This window comes from Phocoena phocoena, chromosome 12 (assembly GCF_963924675.1).
Source record: "Phocoena phocoena chromosome 12, mPhoPho1.1, whole genome shotgun sequence".
NCBI classification, from domain to species: Eukaryota; Metazoa; Chordata; class Mammalia; order Artiodactyla; family Phocoenidae; genus Phocoena; species Phocoena phocoena.
This window is the reverse complement of record NC_089230.1, coordinates 90316112-90336467: the sequence shown is the minus strand read 5'-3', so window position 1 is coordinate 90336467 and position 20356 is coordinate 90316112. Positions and strand designations below refer to the sequence as shown.

The following is a 20356-nucleotide window of genomic DNA, read 5'->3' as shown; positions in this document are numbered from 1 at the left end:
CTGTTGGTGGGAATGTAAATTGATACAGCCACTATTGAGAACAGTATGGAGATTCCTTTAAATACTAAAAGTAAAACCACCATAAGACCCAGCAATCCCACTACTGGGCATATACTCTGAGAAAACCATAATTCAAAAAGAGATATGTGCCAGAATGTTCATTGCAGCACTATTTACAATTGCTAGGACATGGAAACAACCTAAATGTCCATCAACGGATGAATGGATAAAGAAAATGTGGCACATATATACAATGGAATACTACTCAGCCATAAAAAGGAAAGAAATTGAGTTATTTCTAATGAGGTGGATGGACCTAGTCTGTCATACAGAGTGAAGTAAGTCTGAAAGAGAAAGACAAATACCATATGCTAATGCACATATATGGAATATAAAAAAAAACTGGTACTGGTGTACCTAGTGGCAGGGCAGAAATAAAGACACAGACATAAAGAATGGACTTGAGAACATGGGGGGTGGGAAGGGGGAAGCTGGGATGAAGTGAAAGAGTAGCACTGACATATATACACTACCAAATGTAAAATCGATGGCTAGTGGGAAACTGCTGCATAGACTAGGGAAATCAGCTTGATGCTTTGTGATGACCTAGAGGGGTGGGCTAGGGAGGGTGGGATGGAGGCTCAAGATAGAGGGGATATGGGGATATATGTATACTTGTAGCTGATTCACTTTGTTGTACAACAGAAACCAACACAACATTGTAAAGCAACTATACTTCAATAAAGATATAAAAAATAAAATAAAAATAGAGCTACCATATGATCCAGAAATCCCACTCCTGAGCGTATATCCAGAGAAGATCATAATTCAAAAGGATACATGCACCCCAACGTTCATTGCAGCACTATTTACAATAGCCAGGACAAGGAAGCAACCTAAATGTCCATCAACAGAGGAATGGTTAAAGAAGATGTGGTACATATGTGCAATGGAATGTTACTCAGCCAGTAAAAAGAACAAAATAATGCCATTTGCAGCAACATGGATGGACCTAGAGATTGTCATACTGAGGGAAGTACAAAGGGCAGAGAAAGACAAATATCATCCTATATGTGGAATCTTAAAAAAAAAGGTACAAGTGAACCAATTAACAAAACAGAAATTGAGTTATAGATGAAGAAAACAAACTTACATTTACCAAGGGGGAAAGGGGAGAGAGATAAATTAGTATTAACATATACACACTATATATATAAAATAGGTAACTAATATGAATCTTCCGTATAACACAGTGAATAGTCAACACTCTGTAATGACCTATATGGGAATAGAATCTAAAAAAAAATAATAATAATAACAATTTTACTTTTAGAAAAGACTTGAGAGACCATGCATGGCAACCCCTCCATTTTCCATATGAGCATCCTAGTGGGGAAAGAAAACTGTAAAGCATTTTATAAATGATAGGTGTATAAATTATTTTAAGTGTTCTGACTTTCAGGCTAGCATCTTCAACCAACAACACAATATCACTAATTCAAATACAAATTTGGGATTAGCAACTATACCCATATGCCAGTTTGTCCCAGAGTCCTTACCAGTATAGTTGGAGTTTGGGTGAAATTCATCACCAGGAGCGTTAACTGATGTTTTGATGGGCAATGGCTTTATCACTATTGTCTGATCTTTGGAATCCTTGTCATCTTCTGGCAAATGAGATTCAGCAGGGCCAGGTCCCATGACTGGTTTATTGGTATCCCCCAATTTGTGACACACCATTTGGTTTCTAATCCTTTCTGTAGAAATAAAGAAAAATGTTAAGGTTTTCTGCCCATTTTTGATCAGGTTGTTTGTTTTCTTGATATGGAGTTTTATGAACTGTTTGTGTATTTTTTATATTAACCTCTTGTTGGTCTCACTGTTTGCAAATATTTTCTCCCATTCCATATGTTGTCTTTTCGTTTTGTTGATGGTTTCCTTTGTTGTGCAAAAGCTTTTAAATTTGATTAGGTATCATTTATTTATTTTTGCTTTTATTTCTTTTGCCTTGGCCTAAAGAAAATATTGACTGATGTTAGAAAATATGGCTACAATTCATGTCTTCTAGGAGTTTCATGGTGTCATGTCTTATATTTAGGTCTTTAAACCATTTTGAGTTTATTTTTGTATATGGTGTGAGAGAATGTTTTAAGTTCATTGATTTACATGCAGCTGTCCAACTTTCCCAACACCACTTGCTGAAGAGACTGTTTCTTTTCTATTGTATATTCTTGCCTTCTTTGTCAAATATTAATTGAACTTAAGTATGTGGATTTATTTCTGGGCTCTCTATTCTGTTCCATTGATCTATATGATGCTTTTGTGCCAATACTATGCTGTTTTGATTACTGTAGCTTTGTAATCTTGTCTGAAATCTGAGATGGTTATACAACCAGATTTGTTCTTTTTCCTCAGTATTGCTTTGGCAATTCTAGGTCTTTCATGGTTCCATATAGATATTAGAGTTATTTGTTCTAGTTTTGTGAAAAACGTCATAGATAATTTGATAGAGATCACATTAAATCTGCAGATTGCTTTGGGTAGTATGGTCATTTTATCAAAATGAAATAGACATTTCTCCAAAGAAGACATACAGATGGCCAACAGGCACATGAAAGGATGCTCAATATCACTAATTATTAGAGTAATGCAAATCAAAACCACAATGAGGTATCACCTCACACCAGTCAGAATGGCTATCACCATAAAGTCTGCAAATAAATGCTAGATTAAAAAAGGGAACTCTCCTAAACCTTTGGTGGAAATGTAAATGGGTGTAGCCACTATGGAAAGCAGTACGTAGGTTCCTTAAAAAACTAAAAATAGAGCTACCATATGTTCCAGCAATCCCACTCCTGGGCATATATCCAGAAGAGATGAAAACTCTAATTCAAAAAGATACATGTACCCCAATGTTCATGGCAGCATTATTTACAATAGCCAAGACATGGGAACAACCCAATTGTCCATAAACTGATGATTGGTTTAAGAAGGTGTGGTATGTGTGGTGTATGTATGTATGTATGTATGTATATATATATATATATATATATATATATATATATATATATATATATATATATAATGGAATATTACTCAGCCCCAAAAATGAAATATTGCTATTTGCAGCAACATGGATGGACCTAGAGATTATCATACTGGGTGAAGTAAGTCAGAAAGAGAAATATATGATAATCACTTATATGTGGAATCTAAAAAAGTAAGACAAATTTACATACAAAACAGAAACGGACTTACCGGTTCTGTAGTAGATTTAATGGTTTTCATAGAAACAAATTTATGGTTACCAAAGGGGAAAGGGAGAGTGGGGAGGGAAAAAAATTAGGAGTATGAGATTGACAGATACACATCACTATACATAAAATACATAAACAACAGGGATTTACTGTATAACACAGGGAACAATATTCAATATCTTGTAATAACCTATAATGGAAAATAATCTGAAAAAATGTATATAACTGAATCACTTTGCTGTACACCTGAAACTAACACAATATTATAAATCAACTATACATCGATTTAAATAAAGAAAGAAAAATGTTTAAAAATGTTGGCACTGTTTTCAACTGTCTTTCAATATGATGTAAAGAGGAATACTTGATAAAATAATTTATTCCTAGGCAATGACATACCAAATAAGGGGCAGTGGGAGTAGTTCACCCTGGTTTTAAGGTATATGGGGTTGCATTTTCTGTAGAGAATTTTAAAACAATAATAAAGTTTACAAAAGTCTAACTGCATTTTATTGTTGCCATGCACTGGCCATTTGTACTGCCCCTGCCTTGGAACACCACTCTTCCCAGAATTGAGACTGTTGTCCACATCAACTCCTAGTTTCAGCACTGTTTCAAATCCACTGGAGTCTAGTTGGAATTCCAACATGTGTTATGAAAACTTGATCCACATTTTCATTGTGGCCTCTTTCAGTAATGATCTTTGTACTCATTCTCAGAGCAGAAAGATGCTTCTCTTCTTACTCATATGTTCCTTCTGTTCTGTACTCTCTTTTGTTCACACTACTATTTTCCTAGTTCTACTCCCTTAAAATTCTAAATATTTTTATTATTTTTATATATTTATACTGCAAGCCTATATTTTCCATCTTTTATGTTGCCTATGTAGGAATAAATTTTCTTTCTTTCTTTGCTTCTCCCATAGAAGAGAAGAAAAATGTTTTATGAAGAAGAGACCAAATAGAGATTATCTTTGACTACATATTCCTGAGGGATCATAGTAGCAAGATACCTTTTGAGTTGGCTATATCCACTTCTATTTCAGTTGAAAAACTATGTAGTTTAGTGACTTCCTTTCTTGTATTTCTTAATTTACTCATCCTGCTGGCTTTAGTCTCATCACCTTCATCTCTGATGTCCTGTAAAAATTAATAAACAAAAAGTCAAATAACAGATCATGCACACAATGAAATTTGGAGGTCAAGAAAGAATGATGATATAAAAATGACTCTAGAAGACTTTAAAAACAAGGTAAATTTTGTTTCCACATCCACTTGAATAATTCAAAATTAAGAGGCTTAACATTCTGCTGACAGGATGGATTTTCTGTATCTCCTTTTATATGTGGTACAAAAAATATCACCAAATAAATTAAAATCTTGCCCAACTAGTCAGAATTTTCTATATTTTTTACTCTGGGATATTTTGCATTATTTATTCTTAAGTAATTTTACCAAACCCATTTTAGCTTTAAAAAGCCCTCTTTTATAATTTCTCTCTCTCTTTTTTAGGATCTCTAATGTTTCTGACCAGAGACATAAGTATTATACCTAAGGAATTAGATTCTCCTCTTCTTACCCTCATCCTAATTGCGTCAATATTTACTTCAAAAAAGCACATGTTTTCATAAAATTCTATTTTGTGACTGTATTTTATGTATGTGAAACAATGTCATGCTCGAAGTGTTTTATAGCTTAGGAAAACCTAAAGAAAAACATATTAAAACAAAATAACCTAACTTCAACACTCTAGTTATAATCTTTGACAGGATCCCTTGACAGAGCTGTCAAGGGCAATTCCCCACGGGGAGCTGGACAGTGAGGCAGGGGCTGGGGATGGAGAGCTATGGTGTCTCTGCCCCATCGGTGGACAGAATAATCCCTGCAGTCCTGAGTCACAACTGAAATAAATAAGAATTTTTTAAAGTAAAAAGCTGACATTGATTTTCTTCATTTATACACTTTTATTTTTACTTCACTGAAATAATTTTTAAAAGAATCAATTATTTTCTACTCAAATAGCTTGATACTTTATGCACATGATAATGTACTGACTACAGATTCTATTTTAAGTTTTGTGTAGGTGTCATTACTTCTACCAAGTCAACTTTTCTGATTTTTTTTAATGAAGTGTAATTGCCTTACAATATTATATTAGTTTCAGGTGTACAATATTAAATATTTTTATAGAGTATACTCCATACAAAGTTATTATAAAATATTGACTATATTCCTTGTGCTGCACATTACATCTTTGGAACTTATTTATTATCTACCTAGTAGTTTGTATCTCTCAATCATTTACTCCTATTTTGCCCATCCCTCCCCACACCTCTCTCCTTTGGTAGTTTGTTCTCTGTATCTGTAAGTCTGTTTCTGTTTTGTTATATTTGTTCATTTTTTTAATTCCACATATAAGTGAAAATATACAGTACTTGTCTTTCTCTGTCTGACTTACTTCACTAAGGATAATATGGCATATATATATATATATATATATATATATATATATATATATATATAATGGAATATTATTCAGCCATAAAAAATGAAGTTTCACCATTTGCAACAAGTTGGATGAACCTGGAGGGAATTATGCTGTCACTGGTATTTTTAATGTTTTTTTACAAACTCCTCATTGTGGTTTGAGGTGAGAGGGTCAAGGTCAAAAACTATATTCTAAAATGTTTCGAGCTATTTTCTTTTTGAAGAGCTATTTCTGAAGTTTCCATCCCTGGAGGCAAGTTATAAATACATGTCCAGAGTGGTTGCTGGGGAACAGCTGTACCGTTTGTCAATTAAATCAATTCAATCTCTGAAGACTAAAAGAAGAAACATGAATTTAACTGTTTTGTGTCTACATGTAGTTATGATACATTGTTCTTATTGTTACCATGTTTTTTAAAAATATATATTTCATAGGATAAAGTTTTTGTGTGATTTTATTTCAAGGAACTAATATTTATTAAGCACTTAAATGTATACTAAATACCAACATTATACTTTAAATTTTTTAAATTTTATTATGGTAAGAACACTTAACATGAGATCTAGCCTTTTAAATTTTGAAGCAATTTTTAAGTTGGCCATACTGTTTTTTTTCTTAACATCTTGTGTGATTTTGAGTTTCACTTTTTAGAAAATTGTGGTCTTTCACTACAGATAATCTTATATTTGGATCATGTGATATTTATAGTAATTTATTTTTTCTAGTAGTTTATAATTTTATTCAAATATTTGTGTAAATTATCCCTATGCACTTTGGATAGGATTCTGACAGTGACATACTAGCCTTATTGTATATATTCACAATTTCTAAGATTGCATTGCCAGAAATATACATTATATAGTTGTAATTTTGGTAAATGTTTTTACATATTCATGTCTCTGGTTATTTTTAAGAAGTCTTCTTTAGAAAATGACTTATTAGGCCAGTTACACAAATTTCAAAGGAAACTGAGCAGACTAATATTTGTGTTAGTTTGATTCATAGGGATCCTCTCATATACAGATTGATGGAATCAAATGAAACAAATTTTAAGATTTCTTCCAGCTTCAAACTCTAACTGCAACCAAATAACAATGTGCTACAATTGAGCACTCTGTCAGGCACATTTCTTCAGCATGACCCTCAAGATGGTAGAATCTCCATCCTACAAATGAGAAAAGTGAAACCCTGAATAACTTGCCCAAGGCCACAAAAGTGAATGGAAAGTACAGAGTATTGATGCAAACAGGTCCTCTGGTTTCCAAAATGCCATTCTGCTTCCTAAATTTCAGAAACTCAAACCCAGAGAAAGTTTATTTTAGTAATTTTCACCTGCCTTCATATAAACCAGACCAAAAGGGAAAGTTTATTAAGAGAAAAACAAGGACAATTTATCAAGTTCCTAAACTGAGAATTTCACCAATAAAAACCCTAGAACTAAGTCATAGTATGTGCCTCTGACTCCAAAATAGATGCTCAATTTTTTTTCAAATGAAGAATACATTTAGTTCAGTCCTGTGATTTTCCTTTATATACTAAAATGATCATTTCTATAATAGCTCAAACAAATTTAGTAGATCCCTGATTTACCTCACCTCCAATAAGTATTTTTATTCTCCTTAATCTCTTAACTACATTTAGTTACAATGTGAATGATGTTTCAGTAAAAAAAAAAAAATCTACTAGTCAAGATTCATGTGATTTGAGTCCTAATTCTGACTTTTCCACTAAGTAGCAAGTCCTCTGGATCCTTGGTATTTTCATCTGTAAACACTGCTATAAGTACAATTCCCAAAAGTATATTAACATTTTACAAGTATTTTTATAACCAAACAATATGTTATATCTTATTTAATACTCACAACTTTCAGGGAACATTTATTATCACCTACGTTTTGCCAAGGCAGAAACAGGTTCACCAGGAAATGATTTGTTCAAGGTCATATGACTGCCAAGGAAGAATAGGAATTATCTGGGGAGCTTCCCACATCACCATAGCAGACAGCTGAACTAGATGAAATTCCACTTCTATTTTATAAGATTATCTGTATGACTTGTAAAAATTTGTTCACTCAACTCTCTCAGTTACATATTCTTCTACAGTTATATTGTGTTTTAATAACTCTTTCCTGAATAAGGGTTAAAACCATCTTAAGTCACTATTAGCTTAAACTTCATCAGTCCAAACAATGAGGACTATGGGTAAGGTAAAATCAAAGACATAAAAATAAATAAAACATGGTCCATTTCATAAAGAATCTTATAATCTAGTATAGGAGATAAAGTGTTGTTATTGAAGTTGAAGGCTCCCATGTTACAAAGAAAGAGATATAGTTATGATACCCTAGTTCAGAGGCAGCAAACTCAATGCTGAGCCAGTAACAGAGATGCAGTGGGCTGTATGGTGAACACCAGAGCTGACATCCATCCAAGGAAGGAACCAATGTGTGGCTGTAGCCAACAGTTGCCATGACAAAATGTGGCCCTAGTGATGTCAGTTTTCCAAATTTCCAAGGAATGCCAGAAATCTGGATTTTCATTTGAAATTCTATGATTTTTAAAATGTTGACAATCAATTTAAAGTATAAAGTAGGTAGTAAAGAAGAGAAGAAAGATACTCAATTCCCATATAGCCAGATCTCAAAAAGACTGGAATGTTGTTCAGAATATTCAGCAGTGCTAGAGGCCCTGGGCACAATGATAGCAGCAGAGACCACCTATCTTTTCCCCATCAGTGGTGGTCAGTAGAGATGGTCAAGATATTTAACCATTAGTACAGATAATAAAAATAACAAATACTTTTATTTTACCTACTATGTGTCAGCTCTCTTCTAAATGCTCTGCGTTTCGTCTCAGAACAACCACTTGAGAGAGATACATTGTCATCTCCATTTTAGAGATGAGTAAAACTGAGTCAAAGAGAGACTAATTAGCCCACACATCTTGTAAGTGGTAGAGCTAGGACTCGAGCCCAGGAAATTGGCTCCAGAGCACAAGTGCTTAATGCATTATTAATAAATACAGTCAATCAGAATGCCCCAGAATCATTGCTGGGGTGCTTGGAAGCCAGGACAGGATTCTAGAGGGTCCCTACAGGACCAGATGTTAACTCTTTAGTAGATGGATTATGGAGAAGTCTAAGGGCCCCAGGGAAACAGTAGGAGAGCTAGAGAAGTTCAGAGGGTTGGGGTACCTTCAAGGGACTCGTCAGCAGCTGTTTACCAACCAGTTTAGAAATGTTGATCAAGTAATTGACATTACAGGTGCAGCGACAAATTTCCTGGTTGCACCGTTAAGTCGGACAAGCAGTGCCTGATGCGTGGTAAGTACTAAATAGATGTTAGTCATGATTATCTTTACCCAGGCACCATGCATTACTGAGGATCTCTGCTTCAAAGATACCTCTTTCTAGGCTACCTCATGGGCCCTTAACTCATGAGAGATGACTCCTGTTCAGTCAGGCTCTAATCCCTCTCTTTTCTAAGCATCTCTAGACTCTGAACACAGTAAACTAGTGGAACCTCTCAGAGAGGTGAGGGTATGTCAAGTAGTCTGAGGGTTCTCAGTTGGGAGCCAACATACTCATGCTTGTAATCTACAGCACTGCTATTAAACAAGCATATTGTTTCATAAATAGGGTCTTCAGAGAGTCTTCAGGGAAACTAGGCCAAGCTTAAACAGAAGAGGGGACACTTGAACTAAAGATAGAAAGAAGTCAATAAACGAAGCTGGAAAAACCATGAGCATAAACACGGATATGTGTGAACATACAAATCTAATTTATGCTTTATTTGGACAGTCTCAAAATTCTACTACAATGGGTTGACTCTGATTTCTTTTGACATTTCCACCAGAGAAGCTTTTCACACTTCAGATACTTTTCTACTTTCATTCTATCAGATGACTTCAGTTCATACATAGGAACGGTCTTTAAAGAATATTTCATATTACAAGATATTTTCATAATTCATGTTTTTTCATCACAGCATTTCCTTTGAAAATTGTTTATATGGCTTAATATGTTTGTCATTTTGCATTTCCACTCAGTGGCTGATCAAGTTAACTAAAAGATTTAACCTAAAGGGATACTGCCAAGCATTAAATTTAGGCATAATTTGACCTAATAAGTTTCTTTCCAATAAAGTAACCAGTGTTACTTAGATTCTAGATGTCACTGATTCTGTTCATTTACTTTTAATTTTCTCTAACAGTTACCTTTTCAATGTCAATACTTTAAAGATCCTTGTTTTAGCCCCTGTATACTGGCTATAGTCTGTGGTATAATTATTAATGCATTTACCATACACTCTGATTTTGTTGATGAGGGGAGATGCATGAAACAGCCAGCAAGAAAAAAAAAATTCCACATCCCTACATCAAGTTTCTTTTTAATCTTTGTTTTTGTATTTGCTTGCTTGCTTTTTCATGTACCTCCCCTCATTAATAAAATCAGAGTTTGGGGTTGACATGTACACACTGTTATATTTAAAATGTATAACAAACAAGGAACTACTGTGTAGCACAGGGGGAAAAAAGCCACATCAACTTTTAACCTGTATTAGAAATAATGTCAAAAAGGATCAGTGATTATCCAATTTAAAAGAATATATCAAAGAGAAAAGAATTTCAGTTTCCTTAAAATGTATTCTTCAAAGAAAAGGGGAAGAAATGTGTTCAAAATATTTGTAGAAAGATACTTCAAAGAACACATTCTAAATTCACATCAGCTTATCTAAAAATATCCATACCTATTAAACACTTTTCCTACTTCCGGCAACTTGGTCTAAGAAAATAATTCAAAATATGTAAAGTTATATGCATGTCCAGTGCCATCTTTGTTATAATAGTGAAAACTTGAAAGCGGCATAAAGTAGGAAGAGTTGAATACAGTGTGGTAATTCTGTTCAATAATTCCCCATTTAAAAGTACGTGCTTCCATTTCCCACATTTTTCTTAGATTACCACAGTCATTACTGACTTTCTCCTTACCTTCAGTGTTACCATTCTCCTACCCATGCTCCAGACTTCTGCCCATATCACTTCTCTAAATCACAATTTTGGTCTTGTTATTTCTCAGCTTAGGATACTTCCACAGTTTCCCATCTCCTTCAGGAAAAATTCAAATTAGTATTCTCTGAGGCCCTGCATTACCCAGCCTTACCAATCTCTCCAAACCTTAAGGCAATGATTAGTTTAGCCCAAGTATCATGATTCCTTAAGTGCCAAGTATGTATTTAGGTGCCCCTTCTAGAATTAAGAACTTCTGCAGCCATAAACCAAGGAACTACTTAGACCTCCCAATGTCCACTTGGGCAATCTAGGGTATAGATTACAGTGATCTGAACTAGGATAATGGCTGTAGAGATGAGGCAATAAATGAGCATACTACAGATATATTGAGGAGGTAGATTTGGCAGGTTGGTGTTTGACTGGATATAGGAAATAAAGTAGACAGAGGATTAAAGATAGCAGTAAGGTTTCTGACCAGGAAACCCAAATGAGGAGGAGACCTGAGAGGAGAGTTTCTGGGTTCTATTTCAGGTATATAGAATCTAAGATAAGTGTGTCATCTGGAGGTACCCAGCAAATATTAGCCATATGGGTCAGAACCCAAAAGATGAAACAAAAGGAAAAAAGCAAAGGCCTGACAGTGGTTGGAATTATTAAGGAAAAAAAGAGCAGAGACTGAAAAAAATAAGGACTAAGATAAAAATGAGAACAACAATATTTAATGATTAAACATAGAAATTGAATCTCAGACAGTAGTCAGAGAACAAAGGATGAGAATGTGAAAGAAAAAACTGGGACAGGATGGCTTCATTGACATAAAAAGATAAAAGCTGTATTTCAAAGAAGGGAGCACAAATAGGCCATGCTACTGAAATAATAAATAAAGTTAGCATTAAAACTTGCCCATTGTTTTTTGCAACAAGGTCACTGGAGGCCTTGGTAAGAGCAGTTTCAGTGGAAGAATGTAAGCAGCAGCCAGAATGCAGTAAACTGAGGAGGACTGAGAAGTGTTCAGTCCTGGGTCCACACACAATAAGTGCACCAGAGATGTCCACCACCATCGAGTGGAGACAGGCAGGAAATAAAACTCAAAAATACAAGAGAAGACGACAGAGAGGATGGCCAATGTGAGAGTAGTGCCTAGGGGTCCAAGAAAAGCTTATGTTGCTTTTAGGAAGAAAAGACTTACATGTATTGTATTTAAATACTTAATGAAAGGAGTCTATAAAGAAGGAGATGTTGAAGAAAGGAGAAAAAGGATAAAGCGAGATCCCTGAAAGGGCAAAGAGTATGGAAACTAGAGTTGAAATGAAGGAATAACTTTAATATATCTCCTTCCATAAGAGGAGGTAAAGAAGATAGAAGATAGAAGGTTAGAGGAGGGGACAAGAGGAAAAATCTGGAGGAAGAGGAGAAATAAGAGTAGGAGAGAAAGAAGGGAATCCTCAACCTTTATTGAGTGCTTTTCAGATGACATAACTGTACCTCAGTAAGATTAATTGCACCTAATGAGTGGCAGAATCTGAATTTAAAACTAATTTTAAACTTTGATCTTTCTTATCCATTCTGGGTGTGCTCAGACAGTAAGTGTATGGAAAACTAAAGGTTTAAGAAGAATGGAAGTGGTTTGACATAGACATAGCAGAGAACAAGAAAAATCCAACTCAGGAAACAAAAATGTCTAGTGTCTAAAACAACTGAAGACTTTAAAGTTTTAGTGGCACCAATCTTCACAGATAAATTATTTTTCTCCAGCAAAGCTCTGTTGGTGTTGTGAAAAACACATGGTTGAGGTTTTGTGATGATACAAACTCAGGAAGACAATGACAAAAATAAGTTGAAGATATTGGCAAGTAAGAGGCTAAAATAATGAGACATGAAATCCAAGACAGATGGCATAGGAAGTGAAATCAGGAAAGACTGACAAAGAGAACCTAGTCAAGGGATTGGAGAGTCCTAGAAGGGGCCATTTTAGATATACCCTTGAGCTTAATACATTGACTAGAATAAAATGGAAATTGATTAAGTATTTTCTAATAAATGAATGAACGAATGGCAACCAAGGTCTACCATGTTGAAACACAAGGCCAGAAGGGACATTTGATTCAGATCTCTCCTTCATAAATAATACCAAATGAGATTTCTTTAAATGTCCAATAGGACTTGATAGTAATCCAATAGGTTGACATAATCAAAACAGCTTTCTTAGATAAAATATTATGTGGAATCCTTCAAAGTTTTCTCGAGAAGGGCTTAGAGAAAGAGAAGCTTCTGCTGGTGACAAGCTGCTCCACAACTCTGTCCCCTCTCCCCATTAATTTCACCATTTCATAATTTCCGTCAGGGTTTTACTCACCATATTTATCCTCAAAACACCTTATCTCCAGGGTTATGATTACTCTCTTTAAAATATAGAATCTTATTTCCAATGCTTCCTTATAGCATAGCTGAAACATGCTAATATTTCAAAAGAATGTTCTAAACATTAAAGAATTATATGAAAGAAAATAAAGAAAACTCAGAAACATTAAAGAGAACCAAAATATTCACTTTCAGTGAAAATATTCACTGGCAGTTAACTATGTTTGTATACTCTGATCTGTTCCATGTCTTATTTAAAATGTTAGTCAAATTATTCTCCTTTTAAGTTGTCTGGCTTCCCAGATAAATGAACATCATTTGGAGTTTATTTAAAAATTTCAGGGATTTCCCTGGATGTCCAGTAGTTAAGAATCTGAGCTTCCACTGCAGGGGACACAGGTTCGATCCCTGGTAGGGGAATTAAGATCCCACATGGCAATAAATAATTAAATAGGAAAAGAAAAACTTCCACACCGCTTTATGGCTTAGTGAGTAATTCACTCCTTCCACCAAGCTGTTTCTGCAAAGTCACTTTAGTCTTTCACTAAATTAGAGAGTCCCTGAGATCATTATGCACAAGGACCCAACTTATAGAAAATAAGATATTCTTACAAAGACACTATCTACATATCTACTTATTATAAAAACTAGACCTTCATCTTTATATTTTAAAGAATTTTCATCCTTAAACTGTGTTGCATTTTAGGAGCCTTCATCTGAATACATGAAAAACACTAAGAAATCTGAGTCTTTTTTTTTTTAAACTTCACATTCCAACCGAAGAGTGCCATCTCCATCCTTTGAAGTGAAACTATGCATCGACGAAAAATACAAATAAATTTTTTGGAAGTTACAGAGAATCCAAATTTTACTTAATATAATGGGCTAACATGGGATGGGCTATTTGGAAAAGTGTCAAGCTTCTTATCCTCAAGTTCATTTGTGGAGAGGTTAGAGAGTCAAATGTCAGAGATGACCCAGATCATTTCCAGTTCTACCACCATAGATGCTCACCACCTTTGCAATAAGATAATCTATATACTAGTTGGCAGATTAGGTGGAACATAATATATATCCACATCCGCCCAAGAATTATAGAGAAACTATCATTATAAAAAGCCTCTGTGTGAAGCAATTGTCACAGTGTAAATGATATGGCTGTTCCTCAAGTGGAGAGCTCTGGATCTTGTTTCCATTCCCAGCAAGATGGCAAATAAGCAACATCAGCACCAAGCCCAGAGAAAATCGCAACTTCGGGGGCAAAGCAAAATATGCAACAGTACATTCTATACAAGAAAAAAAAATGCCTAATCAATAGTTTCAGATAAGGGAAAAATGCTCTTATAAAGGTCTAACACCATGTTATTTTCATAACATGAAACTAAATAACAAAGGAAGCTGAAATAATAAAGGCAGCAAAACGTTTGGTCAATTCCCTGGGCTTGGTGCTAGTATACCAGTCTTACTTTGTTTTTTCATAAGTGAACCAAAAAAGAAATCTCCACATTTTCCAGAGAAATTAAGATTTTCACCTAAAAATATATTTATCTGTGTAGATAGGATCAAAGTAATTTTTGAAGGCTTTGTGCATGGGCAGAAAAGCAACAAATATACTTCAATACTAAGAAAAGACTTGTAGAAAATTTTTAATGTACATTTAGCATATAATATAATACATATAATATTTATGATAATGGGTTCTTGTAATATAGTTGAAATAAGATCCAAGAACATTATAGAACCGTTGGTGAAAATATCAACTGATAGTCTGCAGTAGATAAAAATACTGGGTCTCATCAAAAATATTTTAGATATGACAGGAGAAGGCATTCTATCTTTTTAAAAATATGGTGTGCCTATAACTAGAATACTAAATATAGTCCTCATCACTATACCTTAGGAAAGACTTAATGGGCTAGAAGTGAATAGATGTGTGTTTATATAAATGTATACCACATATAATTATTTCATTATGACATAGAAAAGCAAATGAAGTTCTACCATGTAAATAAAAAGTGTAAAACTCTTTAAGGCTGTAAAAATGAAAACTTAGGGAAGATATTACTAGTCAGTCTAAAATATACTAGAGTATGCATGATAACCAATTCCTGTTTCATGAGTGCTCACTGTGTTGTAAGCACTATTCTAAGCACTTTGCATGTATTAAGACATTTAATCCCTCCACAATACCTCTTCCATTTGGTAATATTAATGTCCAAATGAAGCCCAGAGAAGTCCAATAATTTGCCCTATGTGACACCGATAATAAGTAATAGAGCTGAGATTAAAACACAGACATTTTGGCTTCAGGGAATGTACTCTTAGTCACTGCATGTGAAACACAAACCTAATTTTTAACATTGAGAGAGGCACTTAATGAACTGGAAGAAGGTACATTTGAGGCAAATAAAAATAAGTATAAAATGAGCTAAAAACCTTGAAATCTGAAAACAAGACTTTGAATCCTAAAAGACAAAACACATTTAAAATATAAAAGTAGAATCAAGAAGTCTTTATAAACTTGCACACACAGTAGCATAGAGCAGGAAAAGTAGGGTAAGTTGGGGTAGGTAAATCTGTAGCCTTGAGTGCAGCCTCAGTCAGTTACAGCCTCCCCCAGTGCCATGCTTGCTGCCAACACATACAGAGGCTGCAGAGGATGAAAAGCCTCTGGTCTCACCCCAGCTGGCACCCATTTCGCTTCCACATTTCAATGTGGAAGGCTCAGCCTTTTGTGTCCACCTGGGTGGATGTTTTCTGTATTGAGCCATAAGCATCTACAGGGCAGAGAGTAGATCTTACCCAGGTCTCTTGGCATATCACGCAACTCAGTGCCGCACTCAAGGTTTTTGATTGACAGATTTTAATTTTGATAACTTGATGTGCTGCTATTTTCCTCAGTTTCACAATGTCATACACCCATAGGGTGTATTTTGAGGAATAAGAATGTGTTTTTGATCTATTTTCTTTTCACCGTTGATAAGAATTTGGCTGAACACATGACTTCATGACATTGGAATAGGGAATGTCAATAAAATATTCTTTAGGGACATACCGTATCTAAGGTTCATAACAGTTCGTTTTTACTGAAGATTCTGACAAAGAATTTGTTCAGATTGGGTACATGATCACCCTGGGGATTTTCTTCCTACATCTAATCCACCCTCCTGAATCCATCGGGCCTTTGTTCACCTCGTGCTGCCGCTGCTTACTTTACCAGAGTGCCTGGTACAGCACACAATCACTGTCCTTTTCTAGGCATCAGTTAACAGGAAAAGGATATCATATACCATCTCCCTCGCTCCTCTCATATTCATCCTCTCTCTGGAATATGACCCTGGGCAGGAAAACACAGAGGAGGTTATTCAATGAAGAGTTGGGTAAAGTGGACACCAAGACTCACCTTTACTACATCTATTAAATATAATGTCCATCCCAGTTAGCAGGGAACATTTTCCCAAAAGGCATAATATGTCTTTTGTTGTAAAACTTGTGTACTTTAAAATCATATTGTTGGTTTTTGTATTCTCCTAAGAGTGAACTATCAACATTTGGTCTAGGCTGGTCTTGGGGAGAGTGTGACTCATATATTTTCACAAAATCTGGGTCACCTGGAATCCTTAAAATTGTGGAAGGTGGGGGAGAAAACACAGTTCTGCCATAGGCTCAGGAGTAGTAAAACCTAATCCAAGAAGAAATTAAATAGTTAGAAATCAAAATTTCAAAAAGCTATTATGTGTATACTAACTACTTTCTCTAAGCCATCATTTGCAGCTACAAGTTTACTTTCAGACTAATTTGTTCTCTTACACATGTCTATCATTTGATGCCTCTGACAATGACAGGACACTACTTGATAAGCCACAGCCACTCCGCAGTGGGTCCCTTCTTCACACAGTGTAACCCGGTTTCCTTGTGGAAAGCACTTGTCTCCATCCCAAAGCACACTGCTTATGCTCATTATACACAGCAGTTACCCCATTTTTCCTCGGGTGTTTGTTTTCTTTTTTTAATAAATTTATTTATTTATTTTGGCTGCGTTGTGTCTTCATTGCTGCGTGCAGGCTTTCTCTAGTGGTGGCAAGCGGGGTCTACTCTTCACTGTGGTGTGCAGGCTTCTCACTGCAGTGGTCTCTCTCGCTGTGGAGCATGGGCTCCAGGCACACGGGCCTCAGTAGCTGTGGCACGCAGGCTCAGTAGTTGTGGCACACAGGTCTAGTTGCTCCACGGCATGTGGGATCCTCCCAGACCAGGGCTTGAAACGATGTCCCCTGCATTGGCAGGCGGAGTCTCAACCACTGCACCGCCAGGCAAGTCCCGCTTCCTTAGGTTTTTAGCTGTCTTCCCCACTAGATGGAGGAGTCTATTCTCTATTTGCCACTATTTCAAACACAGTGCATTGGTCTAACACTGTGCCTCACACAGAGTAGGCATGCTTCTTACACTGTATTTTCTTAACTTCAACTAATGAAAACCCACATACTCCCAGACTTGACCACAACATACCTCCCAGTCTACATTCTAGACTTTCAGAATGGTCTGTGAGAATAACAGGAGTCAAAGTTGGGTATATACACATTAAGAAGTAATGAGAAATGCTACATGTTGACAACTGAGTTGTTTAAATATATTCTAAAAGAGATGAGTGGCTGTCACTATTTAAAATGACGTGCATTTCAAATATAATTTGAAAATGGCTTCTTACCTTTAGTCATTTAACCTCAAAGCATTTTTGTTTGAATGAAACAAAAACTTTGGGAAAACAAAGATTGTTCTCTCAATAACAACCAAAATAGGCATAAAATTTTTTACATCATACTTATGCTTCAAACTCAGTGCCTAATGAAGTTATTTTAAATGATTCATCAAACTAAATATGCTTTCCTAATGCAAATTCTGAATTTAGTTTTTATTACATTTATAAACTCAATTGTAGTAGAGAGTTTCTCCATAAACTTCCCCAGTGCAGACATAAAACAAGTGTAATCACGTTGTCCTTATTCATTCTGACACTCAAACTGTTGACATAGAATAATAAAAAGCTTTGCTGTCAGTATTTTGATAAATAACATGTTAGTTATTAACTTCATACCTCCTTCAGATGGTCCCCTTCATCATTCATCTCACACAGTTTTACTTAAGTTGGCTTAGGAAACCACGGTCTCCCCAACAAATGCATTCAACATGTATTTATATGTATACCCAAAACAAACACTGCAGATGATGAATTGCATAGAGGCTCTTTCCAGAGGGGTCTGACAGGTAACAAAAGATAAGCACCAGACTCTGATGTGTCATGCCCAAGGCACAATACACTAGAAATGCACTAGAAAAGTCTAATGACAAATGTTCATTTATGCCTGACTCCCTACAAACAAAGGATATACAAAGCTTAAAACTGTGTTGATCAACATTTTCTGCAACATACTGGTTTTGTTATATAACAATTGCATTCTGGAATGAAATCTATTGTTAGACTGAGATAATGAAATATTTATTAGACAACTATGCTATCGAAGTCCACAGACAAAAACACATTTGGAAAAATACACCTGTAAGTGACCCAGATTTTTACCGATGGCAAAGATCTACTTATTTGTAATTTCTATTTTTATCTTCCTTTCTAGCATCACTTCTAGTCTCTAAATTAATTCTGGTCCTGTGTTGTATAACTACTGTCATCTTTCTTTAGCCTTTTCAATTCTCCAAATGTCAGTCTCTGAAGAACCCCAGCCATTACAGCTGTCCACAATGAGCCCAGAAATCATCTACAAGCTGCTCTACATGGTCCCAGAAACAATCCTAACTCAGTCAGAGGAAATAGGAAATGCTTTCTCAAAGGGAGTTTGCTGCCTTCAACCACAACTTCAAGTCTAGTTGATGGGGGATGGTAGGAGGCTTTTTCTGAATCCAGTCAAACCCTCTGTACCCTCCTCCTTGTGTGTTGTATAGTCTCCACAGCTGATCACTCCTTTCCAGGGCGTCTAGGCCCAAGAAAGTCCAGGCCCAGCTCCAGCTGGTCAGCTGGGCCTGACTCTCTTGTTCTATCTCTGCAATTGCATAGTCATTATTTTATGTTTGTTGTAATCAACTCTACCTTTTCCTTTATTTCTTTGATCATCGTTCCAGTTGTCTCTCTTTCCTACCTTATAAATGTCAATATCTTCTCCGTTTACCCTCTTTGTTTCTTTCTGCTCAAACTGCAATATAAAATTCAAACATACTGTGTACAACGGTTGCTATATTGCTGAGAAATTTTTATCTCTGTTCTTAATTACAAAAATGAGTATTTGAAAGGGTTTTCACTTCTCTTTTAAAACTTAAAAAGCTTAAAATTAACCTATTTACCTATTCACTTGGTTGTTTTTCATCCAAATCTAACTGCTGATTCTCTTTATAAAATTTAATAATGCATCTATCTATTTTGTAGAATCAAGATGAAGTAAAAACTTATACCTGAAGTTGCCAGATAATCAATATTATTTACATAAAACACAACAATCTAAATACAGTTTGCATCCACAGCCACAACTTTTTCCTAACCCTCCAAATTAATAACTCATCCTAATTCTAATATTTGAAGTAAAATGGAAAAATTGTTGTGTCATAAAACACGGAGTTGGTACATTTCTGACAAATAAATCAGATAAACTATTAGATCTTACTAAGTTGTTAGAACTTAGTTATTCTTCATTTAAAAGATTTCCCATGTCATGAAGAGCTGTCTTATATGCCCAATAGAGGCATAAACTGAACATTATTAAGTCAAAGAGATCTTAATTCAGAGATTCTCATTTCTAGTGCCAACCTACTCACTGAGCATCCTTCCAACTCTGTTGTACTCATTGGGCCTGTACGTCATCATCTAACCTACTAATCAAATTATCTTTAGCCCCTCCTCATTATAATTGGACTCTTCCTGCACTAAACCTCAAGATTAACTGTTTTAACAGTTCCCCCCCCAACCCCGCCCAGCTTCTTCTCCCACCAGTCTAGTTGTATACTGACTGTGGTCATTTTCACAATTATCATAGTTGTGCTGGTTATTGCATACATGCAATTTAATTAAATATTATTTAAACTAATACGAAGAAAGGTATTTAACATTTCTTCAAATCTAAGCTGAATGTTTTAGAAAGACTTGAAAATATAATACATGCCATAGTTTGGGCTTCTATAACAAAATACCATAGAATGGGTAGCGTATAAACAATAGAAATTTATTTCTCACAGTTCTGGAG

At 35.2% G+C, this 20356-nt stretch overlaps 1 protein-coding gene across 1 annotated transcript in view; it reads right to left on the bottom strand.

The window, feature by feature from the left end:
* Window positions 1–18264, bottom strand: part of LGSN (lengsin, lens protein with glutamine synthetase domain) — a 29322-nt gene extending 11058 nt beyond the window's left edge. The window contains exons 1-3 of the mRNA XM_065889147.1: window positions 18208–18264; window positions 4270–4396; window positions 1560–1757 (exon numbers count right to left, since the gene is read on the bottom strand). Coding sequence (XP_065745219.1) covers window positions 1560–1757; window positions 4270–4396; window positions 18208–18237 — 355 coding nt within the window. The 5' untranslated portion in view covers window positions 18238–18264. The remainder of the gene's footprint in view (window positions 1–1559; window positions 1758–4269; window positions 4397–18207) is intronic.
* Window positions 18265–20356: the final 2092 nt, after the last annotated feature.